Source organism: Lissotriton vulgaris, chromosome 2_1 (assembly GCF_964263255.1).
Source record: "Lissotriton vulgaris chromosome 2_1, aLisVul1.2, whole genome shotgun sequence".
Taxonomy (NCBI): Eukaryota; Metazoa; Chordata; class Amphibia; order Caudata; family Salamandridae; genus Lissotriton; species Lissotriton vulgaris.
The window spans coordinates 37,010,198-37,034,748 of NC_141687.1; the positions used below are offsets into that span (position 1 = coordinate 37,010,198).

At 51.1% G+C, this 24,551-nt stretch overlaps 1 protein-coding gene across 4 annotated transcripts in view; it reads right to left on the reverse strand.

Moving 5' to 3' along the window:
* LOC147729517 (rac GTPase-activating protein 1-like) overlaps positions 1-24,551 on the reverse strand; it is a 390,363-nt gene that overhangs the window by 190,816 nt on the left and 174,996 nt on the right. For all 4 annotated transcript variants that reach the window (XM_086954407.1, XM_086954409.1, XM_086954408.1 and 1 more), the window contains exon 8: positions 12,641-12,727. In XM_086954407.1, coding sequence (XP_086810533.1) covers positions 12,641-12,727 — 87 coding nt within the window. The remainder of the gene's footprint in view (positions 1-12,640; positions 12,728-24,551) is intronic.

Consider the following 24,551-nt stretch of genomic DNA (forward strand, 5'->3'; position numbering starts at 1 on the left):
GGGTGTAAGAGTAGGGTTAACTGGGGCTAACAGCATAGGGTAAAAGGGAAGGGTTTCCTAGGTCTCACTGGGAAGTGTATTAGAGGGGCTTTGTTCTGTGTGTTAAATTGGGGTTTGCTGGGACTAACTGTATAGTGTGTTAGAGTGGGTTTGCTGAGTCTAACTGAGCAGTGAGTTGGAGTGGGGGTTGCTGGGTCTCACTGTACAGTGAGTTAAAGCAGGTCTACGTTTAGTGTGTTAGAGTGGTGTTTGGTGGGTGTCACTGTGCAATGTGTTAAAGCAGGGTTTGCTGGGTCTAAAAGTTCCGTTATTAGAGAGAGGTTCAGGAATAGCCAGTCCTCTTCATCGAAATGTGGGTCTGATGATAGTGTGTATTAAAGCGGGGTTTGCTGGGTCTAACAGTGGTTGATGTTCGAGAAGGGTTTGCCTGGTCTAACCGTAGTGGGTATAAGAGAAGGGTTTGCCTGGTCTAACCGTAGTGGGTATAAGAAGGGTTTGCCTGGTCTAACCGTAGTGGGTGTAAGAGAAGGGTTTGCCTGGTCTAACCGTAGTGGGTGTAAGAGAAGGGTTTGCCTGGTCTAACCGTAGTGGGTGTAAGAGAAGGGTTTGCCTGGTCTAACTTTAGTGGGTATAAGAGAAGGGTTTGCCTGGTCTAACCGTAGTGGGTGTAAGAGAAGGGTTTGCCTGGTCTAACCGTAGTGGGTGTAAGAGAAGGGTTTGCCTGGTCTAACCGTAGTGGGTATAAGAGAAGGGTTTGCCTGGTCTAACTTTAGTGGGTGTAAGAGAAGGGTTTGCCTGGTCTAACCGTAGTGGGTGTAAGAGAAGGGTTTGCTGGGTCTCACCAGGGAGTATATTAGAGAAGGGTTTGCTGAGTCTAACATTTGAGTGTGTTAAAATGGGATTTGCGGAGTCTTACAGTTTAGTGTGTTCGAGATAGGTTTGCTGGTTCTAACTGTGTAGTGTGTTAAAGTGGGGTTTGCTGGGTCTAACAGTGGTGTGTGTTAGACTGGGGTTTGCTGTGTCTAACAGTGGTGTGTGTTAAAGTAGGGTTTGCTGGGTCTAACTAAAGTTTGTAAAAGTGGGATTTGCTGGGTCTTACAGTTTAGAGAGAGGTTTGATGGGTTGAACTGTGCAGCGTGTCAGAGAGGGGGTTTCAGGGGCTCACTCTACAATGTTTGAGAGGGGATTTGCTGGTTGGACTGTGCAGTGTTCTAAAACTTAGTTTCCAGGGTCTAAGCAGCCTGTAAGGTAGGATCTGCCTGGTTGCACTGTGCAGTGTGTTAGAACAGGACTTGCAGATCTGTGTGGGCAGTGAGTTAGAACAGGCTTGGTGACTGGACTGTGCAATATGTTAGAGTGGATTTTGTCGCCCTTCGTGATGTGGAAGTATTGCCTGTCGTCACCACCACCCCCTCCTCCTCCTCCTCCTCCTCACTTCCAGCATCTGGAAGACCAGGGCTAGGAGCTTTGCTGCATCCACACTCCTGGAGGCTGCATCTCCTGTTTATAACCAATTATGAGGCGGAGCGCAGCGAGGAGCGTCGATTGTGGCTGGATTGGGCCGGAGAATCACAGTGCTTCTCATTCATTCGAGGCGGCTGTACGTTGATAAAAGGCGGTTGCCATGTTAGTTTTCTCTGCAAAGCACTAGGTGAAATCCATAGGTGGCTGGAACCGATGGCTTCCCTCAAAATAAAGAGATTAGGTGTGACCGCTTGCGAGGAGGCAGCGCGCGCCGTCAGCTCAGCATTAGCACGTAGGAGCCAGCGTCGGATTGGTAACACGGGCCCTCTGGCAATGCCCGAGGAGCCGGTGTCCAGTTCCAGCTGTGGGCTGCTTTTTTGAGCAGTCTGGGGGGCAATTTTGCGGTTTCTGCATTCTTCGGATGCCAGTGGGTGCCTGAGTGGCCTTTTGGGGGCAGACTCCCTTTCTCCCGCTGGGGCCGGCCCATTAACATATGCTTATTGAGCTGGGGCAGAGGGCCGGAGCAAAAGTGGTCCCACTTGTATTCAGGGGTGTATCAACAGTGCAAGCTAATCTGTGCATTTATTTTACCCCCTCACCTTTTTTGGTATTTTTTTTATTTAACTTCGCCGAAGCATTGTTTTGCAAAGGCAATATGCAAATGTGGGCCACTTTTTTTTCATCGTGCCCGGGCCGATTTTTAATCCCAATCCAACAATGGCAGGAGTACAGACTGTTCGCTGATTGGGTGTCAGGGGGGAGGGTGGAAGTGGAATGGAATTCAATGGGGGGTCCTCTGCACATCCTCTTGCAGGAAAAGGGATGTGTGCGAGTGAAATCGTGCGGCTAGCGTGCCTAAAACCTCACACCGAGGGTGCTGCAAGGATGGCCAGGCCTGTGGGCAGCTAGAGGCCTCCCGGCGGTGAGCAGCATAAAGGCACCACAACACTCTGTGTTGCTCCGCGTCTAGAGGGCGCGTGCAACATTAGCGCATTTATTTATACCCTCGGGCCGAGGCCTGCCACGAGGGGTGTTTGCAGTAACAAAGTATGGGAGAGGCCGGATGGCTCTACATCCCGCCCTTCTTCAAGTTATCAAAGAAAATAAAAAAAACACAGAAAACAGTGGGTATCAAATGTCAACACAAAGTGTCTCAACCTCTGGCTGGGCACAGGATTAGGCAGCAACAGGTACCGTTGACTTCTTGGCTCTCCAACTGGATCTCGTTCGCCAAGGAGACTGGGGCGCTTCACAAAGTTCCCGCGTGGAGCTCTGGGGATGATCCGTTTGGTCTGCTGCACTCTGGTGTCACTCCTCCGTTGCTGGGGAAATGGGCGCGGACCCTCGCTGCTCGCTATGCTTTGAAATGCATTGCCTCTTTCCAGCTCACCTTCTTCTTGTGTGGTGCTGACGGGTGCAGCATTGACCGGTACAGCCTTGAACCATGACACATTTCTCACCACCATATGCCGACCGCGCTGGGCAGTTATCGTGCCATCCACCCGATCACCGTCCACACCTCCGGTTCATAGTGAGTGTGAAACCTCCACCCTGGGTGGCGGTCTTAGAATATAGTGTGGGTCCCAACATGCAGCGGGGGAGTCTTTGCTCACCGATCCTTGGTAGCCTTCTCATTTGCTGTCTGTCGTTTCTGTTGGGCCGTGTCTAATTCCTAACTGGGTGGCACCCACTCCGTGTCTCTGGGATTATGTCCAGCGGTGGCCGTTTGAGCAGCAGAGTTACAGGGGCGCATCCTGTTGTGGAGTGCGGTGTTTGTCTGTATGCCAGTAAAAATTGATGCAGGCACTCTTCTGCATCCTGGCGTCGTTGATCCACTCCAATCCGGCTTTAGGCCATTGTGGGGTGATTCAATAGTGCTTGGTTGTCCTTTGTGTTAGGAAGTCATGAAAGTCTTGCCCGTGGAACAGGGGTACATTGTCGGACTTGATCTCTTCTGGGAGTCCGAGCAGTGCGAACGTCTTTGAGTAGGAGTTGTACGTGGACAAAAGTGGTAGATGGTGCCAGTCCTACTAAAGGAAATTTGAAGAAGGAGTCCATGATTATTACAGTGTTTCGCCCATTCGGGAAGCTCCCGAAGTCGATGCGGACTTTTGTCCAGGGAGTTAAGTACGGCTCCCCCGTCGGCACTAACGCAGAAGCAGAATTGCACACAACCAAAGAGGATAATGGACGGAGTGTTGAACATTGCAAGCACTCACCCCCAGTCAACTGATCTGGGTTTAATTCATCATCATTCTTTAGCCCACTCTGCCACCCCAGTTCAGACATGGCCATATGCAAATCAGTCTGACACTATGCCTCATGGGAACAGTCCAGCCCGAACTGCAAAGCCAGGTCTTCCCTGGACCGGAAACAAGCATCCTGGGAGATCGGTTTCTGGCTAATCAGCCGTCAGCCAGGCTAGCTTGAATCCAGTGGTAAAGCGAGCAAGAGACCCATGTCCGAGCATACCCTGCCACACTTAGGGCAAACAAAGCAAAACCAAAGGGGATGATGGATGGAGTGTTGAGAATTGCAAGCACTCACCCCCAGTCAACTGATTTGGGTTTAATCCATCTTCATTCTTTAGCCCACTCTGCCACCCCAGTTCAGACATGGCTATATGCAAATCAGTCTGACACTGTGCCTCATGGGAACAGTCCAGCCCGAACTGCAAAGCCAGGTCTTCCCTGGACCGGAAACAAGCATCCTGGGAGATCGGTTTCTGGCTAATCAGCCATCAGCCAGGCTAGCTTGAATCCAGTGGTAAAGCGAGCAAGAGACCCATGTCCGAGCATACCCTGCCACACTTAGGGCAAACAAAGCAAAACCAAAGGGGATGATGGATGGAGCGTTGAGAATTGCAAGCACTCACCCCCAGTCAACTGATCTGGGTTTAATCCATCTTCATTCTTTAGCTCACTCCGCCACCCCAGTTCACACATGGCCATATGCCAATCAGTCTGACCCTGTGCCTCATGGGAACAGTCCGGCCCGAACTGCCAAGCCATGTCTTCCCTGGACAGGAAACAAACATCCTGGGACCGGTTTCTGGCTAATCAGCCGTCATCAGCCAGGCTAGCTTGAATCCAGTGGCAAGGGACCCACGTCTGGGCATACTCTGCCAACGTAGGGCGAACAAAGCAAAACCAAAGGGGATGAAGGATGGAGTGTTGAACATTGCAAGCACTCACGCACAGTCAACTGATCTGGGTTTAATCCATCATCATTCTTTAGCTCACTCCGCCACCCCAGTTCAGAATTGCCACTGGTGATCGTGCAGGGATAGCAGCGTCAGATCTCTTCATCCACCAGTTCATCCATGCTGGGAAACCACACTTTTGCGCAGAGTCTTGCCTTGGTTTTCGCGGCTCCTTGGTTGTCTTGATGAGGGAGTGTGACCATCCGACTGTGGAGGCTTTTTGGGACAACTATCCTCTGTCTACACAGAACTAGGCTGGATTCATTGGTGCTCAATTTGTGCCGTACTCTCCAGAGTTGGTTGGGTGCATTCGGTTCTTCGTCCACCATTGACTTGGAGCCGTCAAGGAACCAGTGCCACTGTCCTCGGGTCAGAGTCTCTTTCACCCTTATCACGGTGTCGTCCATGGCACTTCTTATATCCACTCTGACAGCTACTGGGCAGGTGTTGACCTCCACCATGTTTATGTAGCATTGGGTGCGCTCTTTATCCATCGCAGACATTCCTGGGTGGCTTGGTGATGGGTGGCTGGACAAGCAATCAGTTGAATTTTTGGCCCATGGCCTGTCGATTTGGAAGGAGTATGCCTGGAGCTGTACAGCCCACCTCCCCAAACTCTGTGGTGCCAGGCGAGACAACCCATTCAACAACAGTAGAAGCAGTTTGTGGTCAGTCACCACTTGAAATTGATGGCCAGAGAGGTAGAGGTGGAAGTGTTGGCACGCCCACCAGATGGCCAGGGCTTCCCGCTCTATCTGCAAGTAGCAGGTCTCCGTAGGAGATAGTGCTTGACTGGCATATGTGACTGGAACGCAGATCCCTTGGTATTCTCTTGTATGAGAACTGCCACCAGTCCTATAGGGCTGGCGTCCATGACCAGTTCAGTTCTCTTCCAGGGATAGAAGTATGCCATGGTGGTTTGGTCCAGCAGTGCTATCTTGATGATGTTAAAAGAAGCTTTCTCCTTAGAGGCTTCTGCCTTTCATGGATCGACTTGGAGTTCTTCCTGTGAAAAGATGTAGCCAAATAAATCGATTGAACCCTAGAAGAAGGAGCATGTTTTTCGGCGTAGAGTGAGACCGCAGTCCGCAAGGTGTTGGAGCGTGGCCCGCAGTCGGACATGATGCTCCTCAGGGCTCTGGGTGTATAAGAGGATGTCGTCACTCAGGTTGATTACTCCTACCAGGTACAGGAGGGCCGTCTTGATGGCATTCTGGAACACCTTCGCCACCAAGGAAATGAAGAAGCTGAGCTGGGTGTACCGCCTGAGGCCCACGTGCGTGGAGATGGTTGTGATGTAGTGACTTTCTGGCACCAACTCTAGCTGGTGGTATCCTGAGTTCAGTTCTAGCTTGGAAAACCTCTGGGCAGCGTTTAAGTCTGCTACGCTGTCGTCCATTGTCGGGGTCACGTCTCTCCCCCTTCGGATGGCCTTGCTGGGAAGCCGCTTGTCAACGTACGGCCGGACGGCCCTGGGTGCGTGGGCTTCGGTGTGACCAGCGACGGGGAGATCCATATGGTGGGGCCAAACACCTTCTCAATGACGCATTGGTTTTCTAGGTCTTGCAGCTCCTTCTCGAAGAAGGGATGAAGGTGCAACAGGACACAACTGTGCCTGACTGCTGTCGGCTTGATGGTCTTGTCAATGTGGAGCATTACCTGTGGTCTTGGAGTTTTCCACGCCCCTGGAACAGTTGTGGAAACTCATTTAGTAGGTCTTCTGCTGGAGTGTCATGGACATGCTTTGCGAAGAATACCAACTCGAAGTCTTCGGCAGTGTGGCATCCGAATAGCGTCCCTTGCTGACCTTCTGTGATGTGGAACTTGGTTTTGATGGAGTGTTCCGCACTGGTGACGTCCATTTCGATTACTCCCATGAGTGGCATGGCTATGATACCGCTGTAGGTGTATATCCTGCCTGAGCTGGGAGTGAGGGGTGATCGAGGGGACAGCTTCTCATAGTGGCTTGAGTCCATCACATTCATGGATGCTCCTGTGTCTTTCAGGGCCTGATCAGTGGTGTCATTAACATGCATGGTGCACATGGGTGGGGAACATTTCTAGATTCCACCGTCTCCTCTTTGATGGGAATGGCCCTTGGTGATGGGGTAGCAGCACTGCGTTGAGCTCTGGCGGCTTCCATTTCCTCCTCCACAGCTCATGGGAGCGAGCTAGAACGAGGATCTCATCCATGGACATCAATGGTTGGTGGAGTATCTGGCATTTCAGTGTGACAGACGTGCACCCCTGTATTATTTGCGCGTGGATCTCCTCAAGTTGAGTAATGTTCATGCACGAGCGTGCAAGCCTCCTTCACCTGGCGTTGAAAAAGTCCACCGTCTCCACCTCAGTTTGCCTGGCTTGCCACAACTTGAATCGTTCATAGTCCGAGTTCATTTGGGGGTCGAAATGCCCGTTGTGGGCAACGACCGCCGCGTCGTAGTCATTTTCAGCCCCTGTATCTTGTAATGTTTCAAACAGTTTGTAGAGTTTATTACCCCCGTAGTGCATCAGCAATGAGCGTTTCACCGCACCATCGGTCACTCTTGTGCCTCTGAAATAGTGGTTGAGGCACCTAACCAGAGCTTCTACCTGGGTGCGGATGTGGCTGGGTCAGCGAGCTGGCTGAAGGGGGGTATTGGCGTAACTGAGGCATGCAAGAATGACTCTGGTGGCCCCTGAGCAAGTGCTGGTTGCTGGGGATCTCCCATGTCCAACAGAAATGAGGGTTGCGGGTGTATGCGCAGGGTGCGGCGGAAGGGATCCCAAAGGTGGGTGAGATGTTGCAGCTTGTTTAACCGATGACTGAACTTGGAATGTGAAGGAGGCTCCTCCTTCCCTTTGCTTGGCAGCAGTTCAAAGCGTGTGTGTGGCAAGGTGATTTTTCTTCCCCTAGAGATGTTCACTGTTCTTTCCTGACATATCTCTAGGACGACGGCAAGGGTTGCACTTTCAGGCAAGTGGGACTACAGGGGTCACTGCACCCTCTTACTATGGGGCAATTAGAACCCTAGTTTGGGGTATAAGGACCTCTGGTTCAGGTAGAGGATTACACAGGTCACCCTAACCTAGTGGTAACATCTAAACCGTAATGGCACGATAGGAGCTCTATTTTCGTCCTGATGAATGCCACGGACCCACTTGGGCCACTGGCAGAAACATGTCAACGATAAAAATGATGATGGGGTAACCGTTCCCTCAATCCCCACATTTTAGTTTTTAACACCAACTAGTACACAGCAAATACCCAAATAAATGTATTACATTTATTTTTAAAATCACCTATTCACAGGCCCCCACTTGGATCATTAAAAGTGCTTCCCTGTCTCCAGGTGTTGGCCTGCTCTCTATCCAACTTGACTTTTAGAGAGGGAGGAGTGCCAATGATGAAACATTACACCTGGGGGTGTGGGAGGACAGTCCTGTACATCTTTTGAGATGCCCAGCACTTTTCATGACTTAGTGCTGTGTATGGATATGGTTAACAAACCATTTTCAGGGTAGCTTCTTGTGTGTGCTTGCTTTTGTTAACACCCATAACAACTGGACCTTTTATTGGTGTTGTTACAAGGTCTGCTCTATAAGTTGGGGAGCATTATTTTCTTGAATGCTCTTCCCCTATTCCACCCATGACATCGCAGCACCCGCCTGCTTTTATTTTAATAAGAATGTTTTATTCAAATTACAGCATGGTCCACTTTAACTATAGTAGCAACGGTTATTTAATTATTTAATACACTGCGCGGTCCACTTTTATTTTAGCAGCTGTGCTCATTTAACTACCGGCACAGCCGCTTTCACTTCAGCGGCTGCGCTACAGAAGCTTTTGAAATTGTTGGGTGAAAGCACCATACATACTTTCACTTTAATGTTGGACGCGCCCCTTTCTTTAGACGGTGCTCACTTTAACCTGAATACGGGAGCAGCGTCTGAAAAAAAGGGGCACAAACAATATTAAAGTGCTCCTGCATTTGTGAGAGTTTGAGCTCTTAGTATTAACAAGCACTGGCGTTGCCAATAGGTCTCGCAGTAGGAAAGTTGGAGCTATTGGTTTTGTAAATGACACATTTTATATTTATGTGTTGGTTTTGAAAATCGCGAAATTAATAGTTTTGTCATTTACAATGCCAATACTTTTAACTTTTGCAAATGTGACACTCATAGTATTTGTAATGCAAATGTTTTGTATTTACGTGACTTAGATGTATTGATATTACAAATAAAAATGGTTATGACATTTTTTAAATAATTATTACTTAAATAAAAGTTATTGTAATTTATAATGGCAATAGCTTAAACTGTTGTAAATACCTTTTGTGAAGATTATGTTCAGTGTATTTTATTGTGAGGAAAATAAAAGAACAGAAGTGAAATATTAACGTCTTTTTGTGACATTTGTGTAATCTGAGAGAGTGTGAGTGTGAGTGAGTTTGAAAAGGGTGATTGATTGTGATATAATGTGTGATGCTGATAGGGTGTGTGAGTGTGTTAGTGTGTGATTTTTGAGAATGTTATTGAGGGTGTGTAAGGGTCTTTGAGTGAATTGAGGGTGAGTGTGTGTGAGGTGGTGTGAGGGGGAGGGTGTGTGTATTCCGATGGTGTGTGGTGTTGTGAGGATGAAGGTGTGTGCATGTGCCTTTGTATGATGTAGAGGGTGTTATGGTGACGGTGTGTGTGTGTGTGGGGTGAATTTCCATTTAAAATCATGATTTGAATGTTTGTGAAAAAACACTTCTGGTTTCAGCACTGGCATAACAGTTTCAAACCATGAGATAAGATGATGTCCCTGTGCCTTAGTTGCTTAGTAGTGAAATGACAGTGTTTATAAACGTCCTCTCGTAGTAGGAAAGAAAGGGTTAAAGAAAGGGTAAACAGTTCAGTTCCCACGGTGCGCATTGACGTCGAATCGCAGTGGAATGTCCAAGGTGTGTATTTGTCATTGACGTAGGCACAATGTATTATTTGAGTCGGTTCTTTGTAGGTGTAATTTTACACCAGCATTTAATTGCATATTTACAAGAGAAATTGTGCCCACTGCATCGAGAGAGAGAGTGTGTGTGTTGGGGGGCGGGGGAGGGGTGTGTGTGTTTTTCTCAAATCTGTCTGCTGGTTTGGTTGTCTATCAGTGAATATGCTTTGTGATGTTATCAGTGGCCATCAACGCTGCACCTTGAAACAAAGAAGGTGCGGTACTCTGACGTATGTCTGTTCCCCCATTAAGAAGGATGTTGGGATAACTGTGGCCAGAAACAGATGGGGAAGCCTTTCAGAAGTGGTGATAATATTTAAATGGTCCAATTCCAGAGGTGGACACCGACTGTGGGACAGGGCAGACTGAGCACTCTCACCGCCATTCACCCTACTTAAGCCTGGGACTGAACAAGGCAGGCCTAGCTGCATGGGCATCGGTGAATGTGTGTGCAGAACAATTGGCCCCGTTTTGATGTCGGCACCTTGATAAGAGAGGCTGCAGTGGGAGGTGGAGTCTGATGGGTTTCTGATGGATGATGAGGGGTAATTGGCACTCACTCACCCTTTGTTGAGGCTCCCCGCAGGGCTGCAGCTTGCCTCCACTTAGGGCCAATGTTTATGCAAAAGTCCCAGGGGGCAGAGACCGAGAGTGACTGTCGGCATTGCAGGCTGTCTCGCGAGTCCTGCTTGGTTCCCTCTAGTGGCCCGAGTGCAAAATGAAGTTATGGGGCCCAGCAGCAGGTGAAGTGAACGAAGAGCCGTACGGAAGCAGGGCTCCGTTCATCAGAGGTGGGCAGTTTATTTTCAGCGACCCCTGACGTCATGGTGTGGGGTGGGGGTTTGTTTATGAAGCCTTCCTCTACAGTTGAAGTACCAGCTTGCTGTCCATGGGGTGAAACGAGTGGAGCACGGCGATGCCGAGCTATTTACTTACAACGTAGGAACCTAGGTGCATGTTACTTCAGCAACGAAAATAGAAGCTAAAAAATAAATTGGCATACTTTTGCATGCTGAGTAATATTGTTGCTGCTGGTGCTATGGGAAGTGTTTCAGCGCCTAAATATTTCAAGTTCCTTATACGTACTAAGACAGCTTGTTTATGTTCCACAGAGAGCCAAAGGGCGCTGCTGACTCGGGAATGCACGATATGTCTCTCATTGAAGACGTGGGCTTGGATGACAAAGCTGTTAAAACAGGCTGGGGTCCAATTTTACCTTTGCGATTTCAGCAAGAAATCGGAATTTAAAGCCTCTACTCCTGAGAAAAGGCAGATGCCTGTTGGTAACTCATTATTACAATCTAGCCATTTTTCTTTAATGTGTGAGTTCGGCTCGAGTGCGTGCAAAATTCATGCGTTTATAAAAGTCTGTGCATTACCAATAGAATCAATAAAAAACAAGAGCGGCCGGGAAACTGAAAGTATGGCCGGCCAGCCATGATTAATTAGGGGAGGAGAAGCCGCAGAGCGCACGCTGGGCGAAGCCCTTTGATGTGATGTGCGGCCGTTAAAAAAAATGCAATTAGTAAGGAGGGAGGCTGATGCACGTGCTTTTTTGGTCACGTGATTCACGTGAACTCAGAGAAAACCGCAGCAAGAAGCCCTTGGTTTGACGAGGATTTTGAGCACTTGAATTGTCGCTCCGCTCAATGCGCTTGCGCGCATTGATAGGTCGCGAGACCTAAAAATAACACTGCCTATTAAGTATGGGCGGAAAATCCGTTCCGCTCGCGGATTTTGCGGATTTTCGGTAAATTCGCCATCCGCGAGATTCGCGAATTTCCCGCAAAATCCGCAAATCCGCGAGCAGCGGATTTTATGGCTTGCTCACACTGTTCGCGTGAGTTCGCGGCTTCCCAGTTCAACTTCGCGCCCCGCGAATAAGCGCTAAATTGCAGAAATACGATCTTAGCAAAACTGAAACTACTTACCAGGTTCAAAAGTTCAAGCTCATCATTAGTAGCCATTTCCTGTAGTGCTTCCTGAGGGGCCCCTCCAGAGTTCAGTTGCCTACTTGCAACTATTATGTGACCCTGCTCTGACCCTCAGAATAGTTACACATATGCCACAAAGGTCCTGAATTACAGCTAAGGGAGACAAGCAGGAGCCAGGCTGGAAGTTCAAATCCAGTGACACATTAATCAGCCCCTAATTCATTATTGTCAGTTGGGGCAGGGCAGGTGTTGTAACTAATTTTGCAACAATGAAAGCACTTAGCAAGTGCAAAAGATCACTAATCAGGAAGCACTAAGGAAGCAGGTGCCAGCTAAAAAAATATTCTGTGACACATTAATCAGCCCCAAATTAATTCAGGTCACTTGAGGCAGGGAAGGTGTGCTTTGCTTTGCCACAATAATGTACACTGGACAACCAGAGGGTGCTGTGATGAAACAGAGGGTGGCATGGGTGGGCCAGAGAGTGGCAGTGGTGACAGAGGGTGGCAGTGATGAAGAAGAGTGTCCCAAACAAGCTGGACACGTAGAAACAACAAGTTCGCAAAACTTGCGACCCGACAGGTAAGTTCGCGTTTGCGAAATTGTACAAAACCCTCGCGAACTGGCAGAAACCCGCGCGAACACACAAAAAAAAATCCGCAAATTCCCGAGAATTCGCGGATTTTGCGGATTGCGAGTTCGCAAATCCGCAAAATTCGCGAACGCGAGATTCGCAAAATTCGCCCATGCTTACTGCCTATTATAAAGGTGTTGCTTTTAAAAACATAATTAAAAGGCATTGTCGTTTACATTCCCAATAGCCTAAACGTTCGCATATGTCAGACCTATTGCACTGAAAATGCTTTTTTCAGGACTTGTTCCCTGGATAGGAGAAGCCCACGTGTTTCCCCAATAAATCTGGGCACCATTATTAAAATGGATCCCTTTTGATCGGAGATGTCTTGAGCCGTCCTTCGCATGGACACCCTCCCACCCAGTGCCTTTCTGTCCAGGAGTCCTCCCTTTTGGACCCCCTCGTGGCCTCCGGGGTCAGGTGACGCCCATACTCACGTTTTCCGGTGTGCTGCTGGCAAGCTGGCCGGGCCGTGTGCGCCTCACTGGTACCGGCTGACTGATTCTAGGCGCTAGAGAGATGCGCTGTGGATGGAGAGAGCAGAGGTTAGATGGGGGTTATTTTACTACAGTGGTGGTGCGTGTGCCTGGCTACCATAGTGAACAAAGTCACCGAAAGAATAACAGAGGTTTGTGTCTGTGACAATGACCAGATCATGATAAACACAAGTATGACAGGTAGCAATCGACTGAGTAGTGAGTGCCCACCCCTCCCACCCCAAACTTTGGTATCGTAATCTGGCCACTGCTGCACTGGGCGCCTGACCCGCATCCGGGCACTCTGCGCCGGCTGCACTCAGAGCACGCTTCAAGCACTGAGTGCAACCTCGCGCTCACCGACCTCTATACGTTTGTATGCAGAATACCTATGCATCTCAAACCTGGATGGGAAGCAACAAAGGACAAAGCGCTGTCAAGATATTAATAATGCACTGGTAAGAACAAAGCGCGGGGAAACAACACAGGGCGGAAAGCAAGAATGCGGCTGTCCGCGGCCCCCACATGGGGCCATTCCATAGGGCCACCCTTTAGTGCCATTCGGGCACCAGCTCACCCCTCTCTAGTGGTTAGGCTCCTGTAGGAGTCTGCTCCCCTGGGCGCCATACGGGCATCACATCTGGTGCACCGAGGTGGGGGGCAAGGGGATATATGCCTCCCCCACCCCTCCTGGCGTCCTCTGTTGTACCAGCCACGACGTCGGGACATGATGTCCAGTCATGCCAGGGTCGTCGTTGTGCCGTCTTGGTTCATCTGGGTTATTAGGGTGAGTCAGACTTGAGCGTGTCGCCCCTGCCTCTGTCTCGATGTATCTTCAGCTGTTGAGGTGTTAGGCTGCACCAGGTATTAGCCATGGTGGCGGGGCACTAGAGACTCTGGTGGTGACCCCGATGCTATGGGGGATTTACGAGTAGTTGTGCATGCCCAACTTTCTTCTCAGACAGGAACCCTATGCAGCAGCACTTTGTGGCGCTCGGCTCTGTGGTCTCGAGTCCCAGTGGTTCATCTGTACGGGAACCATCCCATGTGTGGCCGCTGCGTCTTTTGCCTCTCAGGAGGTCATCTCTTTCATCCTGATGTCCGGGCCCTGGAGGTTGTGGCGAGTCGTTTTGCACCTCATCAACCGGTCATTGCTTGGGGTGGGGTGGGGGGCTTGCAAGTAGGGGAGAGGACGAGGTTCCCTTCGTGTGGGCTCCGTCCCCCCGGCGGGGCATGTCTTGCGGTTGTGCAGGGGGATGGGGGATGGGCGCAAATGGTCGGCAGGTGCTGCGGGAGTCTGGGCCCTTTGGGCACTTTGTGTTGGCTCCGGCGCTCCCCTTCCCAATGTAATGGCCTGATTGCTCTTGCGCTAATCAGCGCGACGCCGCCGCATAAACACCACACGGGACACTTAGATTGTGCACCGCGTGGTCCCGACTAACTTTGTTGGCCACGCCCCTTTTTATTTATAAACTCTACGCGTGATGTCAGGCGTCCTCGCGGACGTGTCCCGGTCGGCGCGGGTAGACTGGACCGCTACCCGGCGCCCCTGGACACTACATTCCTTCTAACCTTTATTAAACAAAATGCATATTTAAACATATTGAAAAACTGTGGATCTGTTACCAGTCTCTTGTTCAGTGTCCTCGCATCATCATACCAGGAAGTCCGCCAGCTGTGAAGAGGGTGCGGGCTTTCTTCGCAGACCATATCTGGACTGCTCCCAGCGGAACAGAGGCATTGGCGGAGTAGCCCTCAGGGGTGTGCTACCCTCTTGGCCGGCGGCCGGAGAGTTTGGGGGGCTCTTCCCTGGAGTCAGGGGTGGCAGTGGATGGTCTTGGTCCATCAGGTCCCCCTCCTCGTGGACGTACTGTTCCGGTGGCTCCAATCTGTCGTCACCCCTGGGTGGACTTTCTTTCGCTCTGACAAAGTCAGATCCTTGTGGAGGCGGCGTACCGGGGTGTACCTTTTTGAAGAAGATGTTGCGAGTGACGATTTTGGTGCCTCTTTGAGCAGTCACCATAGTGCCGGTTCTGCGGAGGACAGTCCACGGCCTGTGTTCAAATGGGAGTCGGAATTTGCTCCCCGGATATCGATCCTTGACGTAGACCTGGTCTCTTGCCTGTATGTCAGATTCTTTGGCCCCACGCCGATGACTGGCTTGGTCGTTGAAGTGAGTTAGATTGGCCAGGGTCCTCCCTGCCTAGACTCGGGTTGGGGTCCAGGTTGGGTGACTCGGGATGGTGTTGCTGATCGCTCAGCCCATGGTCGCTGGTCCCAGCGCTGCTTCAGTCGTGAGGTGCGTGCGCAGAAAGCTGTAGATGGTGCTCTACAGCGGTGATCCGTCTGCATGTGCAATGCGAATGGCCTTGTTTAGCGTGCGCATAAATCTCTCCACTTCCCCATTGGCTTGGGGCCAGTGCGGGGTCACCTTTCGGTGGTGAATCCCCCAGCTTTTCAGGTAGTCCGCAAATTCTTGCCCCTGAAATGGGGGCCAGTTGTCAGTCTTGACTACCTCGAAGATGCCATGTGTGGCTATTGTCTTCTCGAATTTGGTGATTACCTCCATGGCCGTCTGATTTTCAACAATCTCTACTTCAGGATATTTCCTGAAGTCGTCGATTATCACTAATGTGTAGCGTCCATCAGGAAGGTGTCCAAAATCCGCGCTCACGCACTCCCATGGCCTCTGCGGGTTGTCCTCTGTATGACTGGGTGAGGCCGATCTGGTTGTCCCGCTGCTTGGCACCAGTAGCACGTCCTGACTGTCTGCTCTACCATCATGTTCATTCCAGGAAACCACACCTTGGCTCTTAGCCTTCACCATGCATTGGTGTCCTCTGTGTGCCAGTTCCACTGCTTGTTGTGTTAGGCTGGCGGGCATGACTAGCCTTGGTCCTCGTAGTAGGCACCCTTGGCTGTCAACGGACAGTTCATCTTTCACCCTCATGATGGACTCAAGTGTTGATCTGGCTTGTTGTGTCCTCTTGCTCAACGTGGCTTGAATGGGACACCAGTTGTTAGATCGGACGGCGTTGGCCGCTAGCTGGAGGCACTCGTCATTCTGGGTGGCTTCCACAATCGCCTTCAGGCTCATGGGTAGGGGTCTTGACCTTTCCAGCACCATCCGAACATATTCCTCGGTATCCTCCGCCTCTTTCTTCTCTGCCTTGGTTGCCGCTCGGGGGTGCCTTGAAAGGTAGTCTGCTGGATTCGGCGATCCAGGTTTGTATTCCACCCAGTAATCATACCCTTGCAGTTGAAGTATCCATTTCTCAATCCTTGGGGGTGGTTTCGATACTGACCCTTAAAACATGGGAATGAGAGGCTCGTGATATGTAGATACCGTGAAGGAATGGCCGTACACGTAGACATGGAAGTGCCGGCAGGCCCAGTGAATTGAGATTGCCTGCCGCTCTATTTGAGAGTACCTCTGCTCTGTGTCCGTTAGGGAGTGGCTGGCGTGGGCGAAGGGGGACCATTCACCATTGCTTTGAAGTTGGGTTAGCACAACACACAGCCCGTAGGGACTAGCATCCACAGCCACGTTTGTGGGCTTGGTGGGGTCAAAATAGGACAGTGTTGTGTCTGCTGACAGGGCGGCTTTCGTGTCTTTCAACACCTGTTCCTGCTCATGGCCCCATTGCCACGGGGTGGTGGATTCTGTCAGTTCTCGGAGGGGTTTTGTGATGTTGGATAAATCAGGTACGAAGCGGCCACAGAAGTTTACCATACCCAGAAAGCTTCTCAACTCTGAGATGTTAGAGGGGGCTGGGGATTCTTGAACATCCTTTACTTTATCGGGGTCTGGTGCTATTCCTTGATTGGAGAAGGTGTATCCAAAGAAACTGATCTTGTTTTGCAATAACTGGCACTTCTCACGGTATAGGGTCAGACCCGAATCCTTGATTATCTGAAGGACTCCCCTCAGTCTCTGGTGGTGTTCTTCTATTGATGATGCATAAATTAACAGGTCATCACTCACAATTAGGACTCCTGGTAGTCCGCTGAGCACCTCTCGAGTGGTATTTTGAAATACCTCCGCGGCACTTGAGATTCCAAAGTTGAGGCAGCGGTATCCCCTGAGTCCTACGTGCGTGGAGAAGGTGGTTATGTAGCGGGAGTCCGGGTGGAGCGGTAGTTGATGATACCCGGAGCGGAGGTCCATCTTCGAGAACCATCGCACGCCGTTCAACTCTCCCAGGATGTCATCTATGATGGGAGTTAGATGTCATTCCCTCTTCACCGCTGCATTCGGGAGGCGCATATCCACACAGATGCTAACTTGTCCTAGCTGCTTTGGCTTGCGAGCTATCACGACCGGAGACACGCAAGGGGTGGGCCCGCTGACCCTTTCGATGATGCCTTGTTTTTCCAACGCGTCTAGCTCTTCTTCGACTTTCTTCCGCAGGTGGAGTGTGATGCGCCTGTGTCTCAGTGCCACCGGTTGGACTGATGGGTCGATGTGGAGGGAGACTTCTTTCCCTTTTAGACATCCAATACCTTTGCAGACTTCCCCGAACTCTTCCAATATTGAGTCCAATTCTTCCTCTAGCACGGCCATGGCAAAGGATATTAGCTTCAACTCTTCCGCAGATTGCCCACCGATTAGCATGCCACTGCCCTCCTTGGTGACATACACTGTGGTGGGAACTTTCAGATCTTGGTGCTGAAGTTCTGTCTTGAAACACCCTATTAGGGGAATAGGTGTTTTCTGTCCGTACGCGAATACTCTGATTCGGGCTTCACGTAGGGGAGGCCGGGCACTTAGCTGGTTGTATACATTGGCGGCCATCAACTCAATGGACGCTCCTGTGTCGATAGTGGCCCTCACTTCCTGCTGATGGATCTTGATGCGGCATTTCGGGAGATGTTGCTTCTTTCTTTGCGGTTGGTCGATTGCGAACACATAATGAACCGGGTAATCACCCGTGTCGTCATCCATATGTTCGCTGTCTCGGTCGTCCGCCACCACATGTGCCACTTCCTTCTTGGTCTTCGTGGACCTGCACACTGCTGCGAAGTGGTTCATCCACCCACACGCACTGCACTTTTTTCCTTTCGCTGGGCAGTAGTGCATGCGGTGTGGCTGACCTCCGCAGTATCCACACTCTTTTCGCTTGCCCGGCTGTTTTCTGCCTGCGTATTGGCGCGCTTTCAGCCTTACGATGTTTGCCTTTTCTGCCATGTTGACCTGCTCAATCTTGATGGGCCGGTGAAGGGCTGCTTCCATGTGGGAGGCTCTGGCTTGCGACAGGTCTTTGGAGCACCCAAGCTTTAGGATGTCTTCCAGTGGTTTGCCGTCTTCTTGGAGAATAGTGACCCTGAGTTTGGAGGAATAGCACCCTTGAATGATTTGACTTCTGATCTCTTGTTCATCGCGGAATCCACACGTGCTGGCTAGCTCCTTCAACCTCCCTTGGAATGCATCTAGTGACTCCTCCCGCCTCCGGTTTAGTTTGGCGGAATATGAACCTCTCAGTCTTTACTCGCCATAGGTTCGAAGTGCGCATTCAAAGCATTGAGGAGGGTGATGTCTTTGGCGTGGCTTCCACTAGGGCTTTGTAGATTCTGTGGATGTCCTTACCTCCCAGGTGGAGGAGTAGGGCCCTGCGTCTTTCTCTGGCAGTGCCCGCCCCTTCAAAATAGATTTGGAGGCAATCTGTCCAGTCTTTCCACTGTGGGGCCAGCGATGAGGGGGCTCAGTCTACTATGAACGGCTCGATGGCGGGAATAGACGCCATTTTGATATGTGCGTGGAACTCTTTGTCGCAGCACGTGCGCAGCCGCCTCCTTGATGTACTCTGTTAGAGGAGATCCCCAAGTCATTCTGACGCCTGAAACTGCCTGTTAGGTGAGCAGGGAGGGAGAAGGGGAAGAAAGCATATCTATCTGCACAAATCTGTGCTCAGCTGTGGAGTCACGTGGTGCCTGGGCGTGGGCCAGCTCCCTCTCTCCCTACAGGACACCAGTCCAGCTGCTCTGACCTGTTGGTGGTGCAGGATCACAGGGTATCGGCGTGTGGGGTTGGTGCTCGACATGACGGGGAGCTCATTTCCACCCTTCCTCTCTCTGAAGGGCATCAGCTGGGGCTCTGGGGGGCACCTCTGTTCAGTCTCGTGGAACTGGGGCCTTTCCCCATGTGGAGGCCTCGCCCAAGTCATCAGCATGGGCCTAGCGAGGGCCGGGACACTGGGGGCGTGTCAGAGGGCGAGGGAGATTATTCAGACACAGCATGGGCTCTTAGTTACCCTCGTCGCCAGTGTAATGGCCAGATTGCTCTCGCGCTAATTAGCGCGACGCCGCCGCATAAATAACACACAGGACACTTAGATTGTGCTCCGCGTGGTCCCGACTAACTTTGTCGGCCACGCCCCTTTTTATTTATAAACTCTGCGCGTGACGTCAGGCGTCCGCGCTGACGTGTCCCGGTCGATGCGGGTAGACTGGACCACTACCCGGCGCCCCAGGACACTACACCTATGAGCGTGTATATCAGAGCCCACCATTGCCCTCCCCTCTTTTTGAAATCAGGATATTAGAGGGGGCCTTGTGCCGATGTAGGACAACGGTAGAGTGGGGCCACGGGTCACAGCACTGCCCGATCGGCAGCATACGAGCCTAGCACTGGAGGCCCACGTCCTGGTTCTGTATGGCCGTTGTTGGGTCCATGGGCTTTAGCTCTATGCCGTGGCTCGCGGGGTGGGACAGGGGATGCAGGGGCTGGTCACGTTCGCTACTGCGGACTTCCAGGTGTGGGGGCCCCTGTTCCGTTTGGCACGGCCACCGCTGCCCAGTGGGAGTTGAGTCTGGCTTCGTTCTCACTGCCTGGAGGAGGGGCTCAGGCTGTCCTGCTACGCCGCAATGAGGAGACAGTGTTACGCTAGTCAGATGCAGCTGCCTTTTTGGCACAGCGACACTTTGTGTCAGTGTGTCCACGCTTTTCCGGTATTCACTGCAGAGCCCAGCAGGGGCAGCCTCACTCTTGGATCCCTGCAATGTGGCCTGGGGCCCATTGCGAGGTGACCATACTCGCAGCAGATGGCTGAGAGCAGCATAAACAGAGTAAGGGATGCTGTAGAGGGCAGTCACTGAGCGCCTTACTGCCCAATCCTCCCCGATCCCCAAGACGAAGAATTATTCCTATACAGTCTCATTATCAGAGGTACGGATGCGTCAGGGTCGGTGCGCATGTAATTATCGGCCCGTGCAGTAGGTAATGGTAGATGTAATTCATCACAGATATTAGCCGAATAAATAGTTTCTGTGGACTATCCAACCTTTTTTTAACGTCACTCACTTGAACACATCTACACTGTTCTTTAGGGCCCTCAAACCCAAGCACCAAATGGCAGGAACAAAAGACCTCCGCTAAAGTGCACCTTTATGGGTGCCCGTTGGGTATTGCAGCACCGATCCGATGAGGAGCAAGTCCATATGATGAAGCATGACACCTAGCTTGCTGGGTGTGCGAGTACTCTAGTTCCGACAAGAAGGACTCCCCTCCTCCTATCCCTTTGTCTCATTGTCTAACTGGGGAACAGCAGATCTCTTTTTGTTTAGCATTATATAAAGGGTGCCATCTTAGTGGTGGAGCACAAATAAGTTCAAGTTCAGAAATTTGTATAGCGCACCACTCACCCAGAGGGTCTCAAGGCGCTTGAGGGAGGGGAGGGGGGTAATTTATTTATCGAATATCCAAGTTTTAAGTTGCTTTCTGACGGAGAGGTGGTTCTGTGTAAGGCGGAGGTGGGTGGGGAAAGAATTCCAGGTTTTGGCCGCTAAGTAGGAGAAGGATCTTCCTCCCATGGTGGATCTGTTGATGCGCGGAATAGCAGCGAGGGCCTGACTGGACGAACGAAGTTGGCGGGTGGGGGAGTAAAAGGACAGGCGCGTGTTTAGGCATTCGGGTCCTAAGTCGTAGAGGGCTTTGTGTGCGTGGGTGAGGAGTCGGAACGTTATCCTCTTATTGACAGGGAGCCAGTGGAGGTCTTTCAGATGACCGGAAATGTGAGCCTGGCGGGGGATGTCTAGTATGAGTCTGGCTGAGGCGTTTTGGATGCGTTGGAGTTTCTTCTGTAGTTTGGCTGTGGTTCCAGCGTAAAGGGTGTTGCCGTAATCCAGTCGGCTTGTGACTAGTGCGTGGGTGACCGTTTTTCTTGTTTTGGTGGGTATCCAGCGGAATATTTTTTTCAGCATGCGTAGGATGTTGAAGCATGAGGAGGAAACGGCATTGACTTGCCTGGTCATCGAGAGGGAAGAGTCCAGGATGGAGCCCAGGTTAAGTGCGTGGTCCGTTGGATTGGGTGCGTTTCCCAAGGCCGGTGGCCACCATGAGTCGTCCCAAGCAAAGGGGGATGAGCCTAAGATAAGGACTTCCGTTTTGTCCGAGTTCAGTTTTAGATGGCTGTCCATCCACTCGGCAACATCTTTCATTCCTTCGTGTAAGTTGGTTTTGGCGGTGTTTGGGTCTTTGGTGAGGATCAGGATCAGCTGGGTGTCGTCTGCATAGGAGATGATGTTATGGTTGTGTTGGTGCGCGATGGATGCGAGGGGACTCATGTATACGTTGAAGAGGGTGGGACTGAGTGATGATCCCTGTGGTACGCCGCAGATGACTTCGGTGGCCTCTGATTTAAAAGGGGGGAGGCGGACTCTCTGTGTTCTTCCGGCGAGGAGCGAGATGATCCAGTCCAGTGCTTTTCCTTGTATTCTGACGTTGTTGAGGCGTTGTATGAGGGTGCTATGACAGACTGTGTCGAAGGCTGCGGAGAGGTCAAGTAGGATGAGGGCAACTGTTTCCCCGTTGTCCAGAAGTGTTCGAATGTAGTCTGTTGCTGCGATGAGTGCGGTTTCGGTGCTGTGTTTGGCTCGGAAGCCGGACTGTGAGGGGTTGAGGGATTTGTTGGATTCGAGGAAGGCGGCTAGCTGATTGTTGACTGCTTTCTCGATGACTTTGGCAGGGAATGGGAGGAGCGAGATGGGACGGTAGTTCTTAAGTTCAGTGGGGTCTGCTGTGGGTTTCTTCAGAAGGGCGCTGAGTTCGGCGTGTTTCCAGCTTTCAGGGAAGGTAGCGGAGTTGAGGGAGCAGTTGATGACATCTCGGAGATGGGGAGCGATGATGGAGTTTGCATTGTTGAAAATGTGGTGGGGGCATGGGTCGGTAGGCGATCCTGAGTGGATGGTGTTCATCAGGTGGATGGTGTCTTCAGTGGTGATTGGGTTCCAGGTGCAAAGTTTGTTAGAGGGGGGATTTGGTTCAGGGGTGGGTGGAGTGGACTGGTCTCCTGATTGGTTTTCAAAGCGGTTATGTGTGTCGGCGATTTTGTTGTGGAAGAAAAAAGCTAGGGAGTCGCAGAGGTCTTGGGATGGGGTGATGTCGTTGGTGCCGGCGGTGGGGTTGGTAAATTCTTTGACGATGTTGAATAGTTCCTTGCTGTTGTGGGCGTTGTTGTCAAGTCGATCTTTGAATGCTGATTTCTTGGTGGATCGGATCAGTTGGTGGTGTTTGCGGGTGGCGTTCTTGAAAGTGGACAGGTTGTCATTGGTTGGGTTTTTTCTCCAGGCTTTCTCAAGGGTACGACAGAACTTCTTGGATGTATTAAGGTCATCGTTGAACCAGGGGGCTTTTTTGTTACTTTGCCTTAGTTGATGGTTTTTCAAGGGTGCTAGTTCGTCGGCGCTGTGGGTGATCCATTGTGTGAGCTTGGTGGCAGCCTGGTTTGGGTCCGATGATTTGGCAGGAGGATTTTTCTGGAGCGAAGTGAGGAGCTGGTCGGTGGTAATTTTGTTTGTTTCTTCGGGGAATTGGTTGTGGGAGGTTGTGGGTCGTGGATTTTTTGTAGTTGAAGTGAACGCAGCTGTGGTCCTTCCAATGGAGAGCTGTGGTGTGGTTGAAGGAGATGTGCTTGCTGGAGGTGAAGATTGGGTCGAGTGTGTGCCCGGCATAGTGGGTGGGGGTATCAACAAGTTGTATTAGTCAGAGATTGGCCAAGTTGTCCAGGAGGGTGGTGGTGTTGCTGTCATTTTTCTTTTCCAGGTGGAAGTTGAGGTCTCCCAGTAGAATGTGGTCCTCAGATGAGAGGGCGTGTGGGCTGATGAAGTCAGTGATGTCTTCGCTGAATTGAGTGCGTGGTCCTGGTGGTCTGTTGATGAGGGTGCCTCTGAGTGTGGTTTTCGGGTCGGTGTGGATCTGGAAGTGAAGGTGTTCGGCGGCTGCGAGGTGATCGTCAGAGCTGGTCGTGATGCGGATGGAATTCTTATGCACGATGGCGATGCCTCCTCCTGTTTGGATGTTGGGGTCCTTTCGGATGATCTTGTAGCCGTCTGGGATGGCTATGGCGATGTGGAGCTGATGAGGCGTTCATCCAGGTTTCTGTAAGGAAGGCGACGTCCGGTGATGTGGTGTCGAGAAGGTTCCAGAGTTCAGTTGCGTGTTTGTGGACCGAGTGGGTGTTGAGCAGGATGCACTTCAGGTGGTTAGTGTCGGAGCTTAGTTTGGATTTTGTGGATTTGGTGTGGGTCTTGATGCAGTCGAGTTTGCAGGAATGGCAGGTGAAGGGTCTGTGGGTGTGTCCAGGGGCGGCTTGGTAGCAGTCTTGGAGGCGGCCGGGGTTGAGTGCAGAGAGGGAAGTAGCAGTGTATGTTATGCGGGTGGAGTGGGATTTGCGAGGACCTGGTCTGGCGCTGGGCGCGGTCCAGGCGCAGACGGGCGTAGACGGGCTTACCTTTGGCACACCTTCGGTGTGCATAGGGCGCGACCGCTGCACGTGAACGCTGCACGCAGATGCATCTGTCATAAGTGGAGAGTGGATGGGGGAGGGGCGAGGGAGGATCAGCTGGGAGGCGGGAGCGGGGTGGAGAGGACGGGCTCCGAGGAACAACAACAAAATGCCAGCAAAAGTGAAACCAGAAACAGGATGGGGCACAAAGAGTAATTGATGAGGTTAAACAATCTGTGATGTAAGCGCTTCTGCTATCAATGCACAAAACGAGCAGTACAAATTACAGTCAAAGCTACACAGCGAGCGCTACAAACTGGGACTGCGCAGATAAATCAACAGTGCTTAAGTGAGGTAAAGCGCTATAATTAATTCAATTAATCGACAATGCTTAATGAAGTACAGCGTTCTGACATACAGCAGCCAGCAGTTATTAAATGCGCAGAGCAAAGCAAGGAGTGCAGCCCAACGATACCACAGGAGAGCAGGGAGCGTGTAAAACGCTTTGAGAGCAGAGACCAGGTAGCAGTGATGCATTAAGACATGCTTAATTCAATGATTACATGTGTATGTGATCCTCTCCGATTATTACAGCCTTGTGGAGATAGTTGGTATTTAAGCCTGTACTGGAGCTTGATCGTGTATGGGCGAGGTTGTGATTAAGATAGCGTTGCTGAGCCTCTTTCTTCCGCTTCACAGGAACTTTTCGCAGCGTTGGATGCGCCATTACCCGCAAGGCCAAACTCGAGCGGTGGGCCAGAGTGAGGGCGAATTACGGGCCATTTTATGTTAATGAGTTGGGAGAGCAATGCATGCACATACTTGTGGTCAGGACTCCTCCCTCCCTTACACTGCCTTCAGTTTGCGTTGCGGTGAGTCTGCCTTGGCTGGAACAGCACATATCAATTGGTCGTTGAATATTGGCGAGTTAAACCAATGTGTACTGCCATGGTGCCGTAGGGTCTTGGGCCACCTGTGGGAAGTGTTACTCACTTTGGCTGTACATGAATGAATACTTCCAAGGCATTCACCAATACCGATCAGAGGTGTTGCTCTATCCTTTCCAGCGGGGTAGACCAAAGCGGTTTGATATGTCCTTTTTTTTTTGATGAGCGATTCGTCCAATGCTTTCCCTTCATAGAACTCATTTT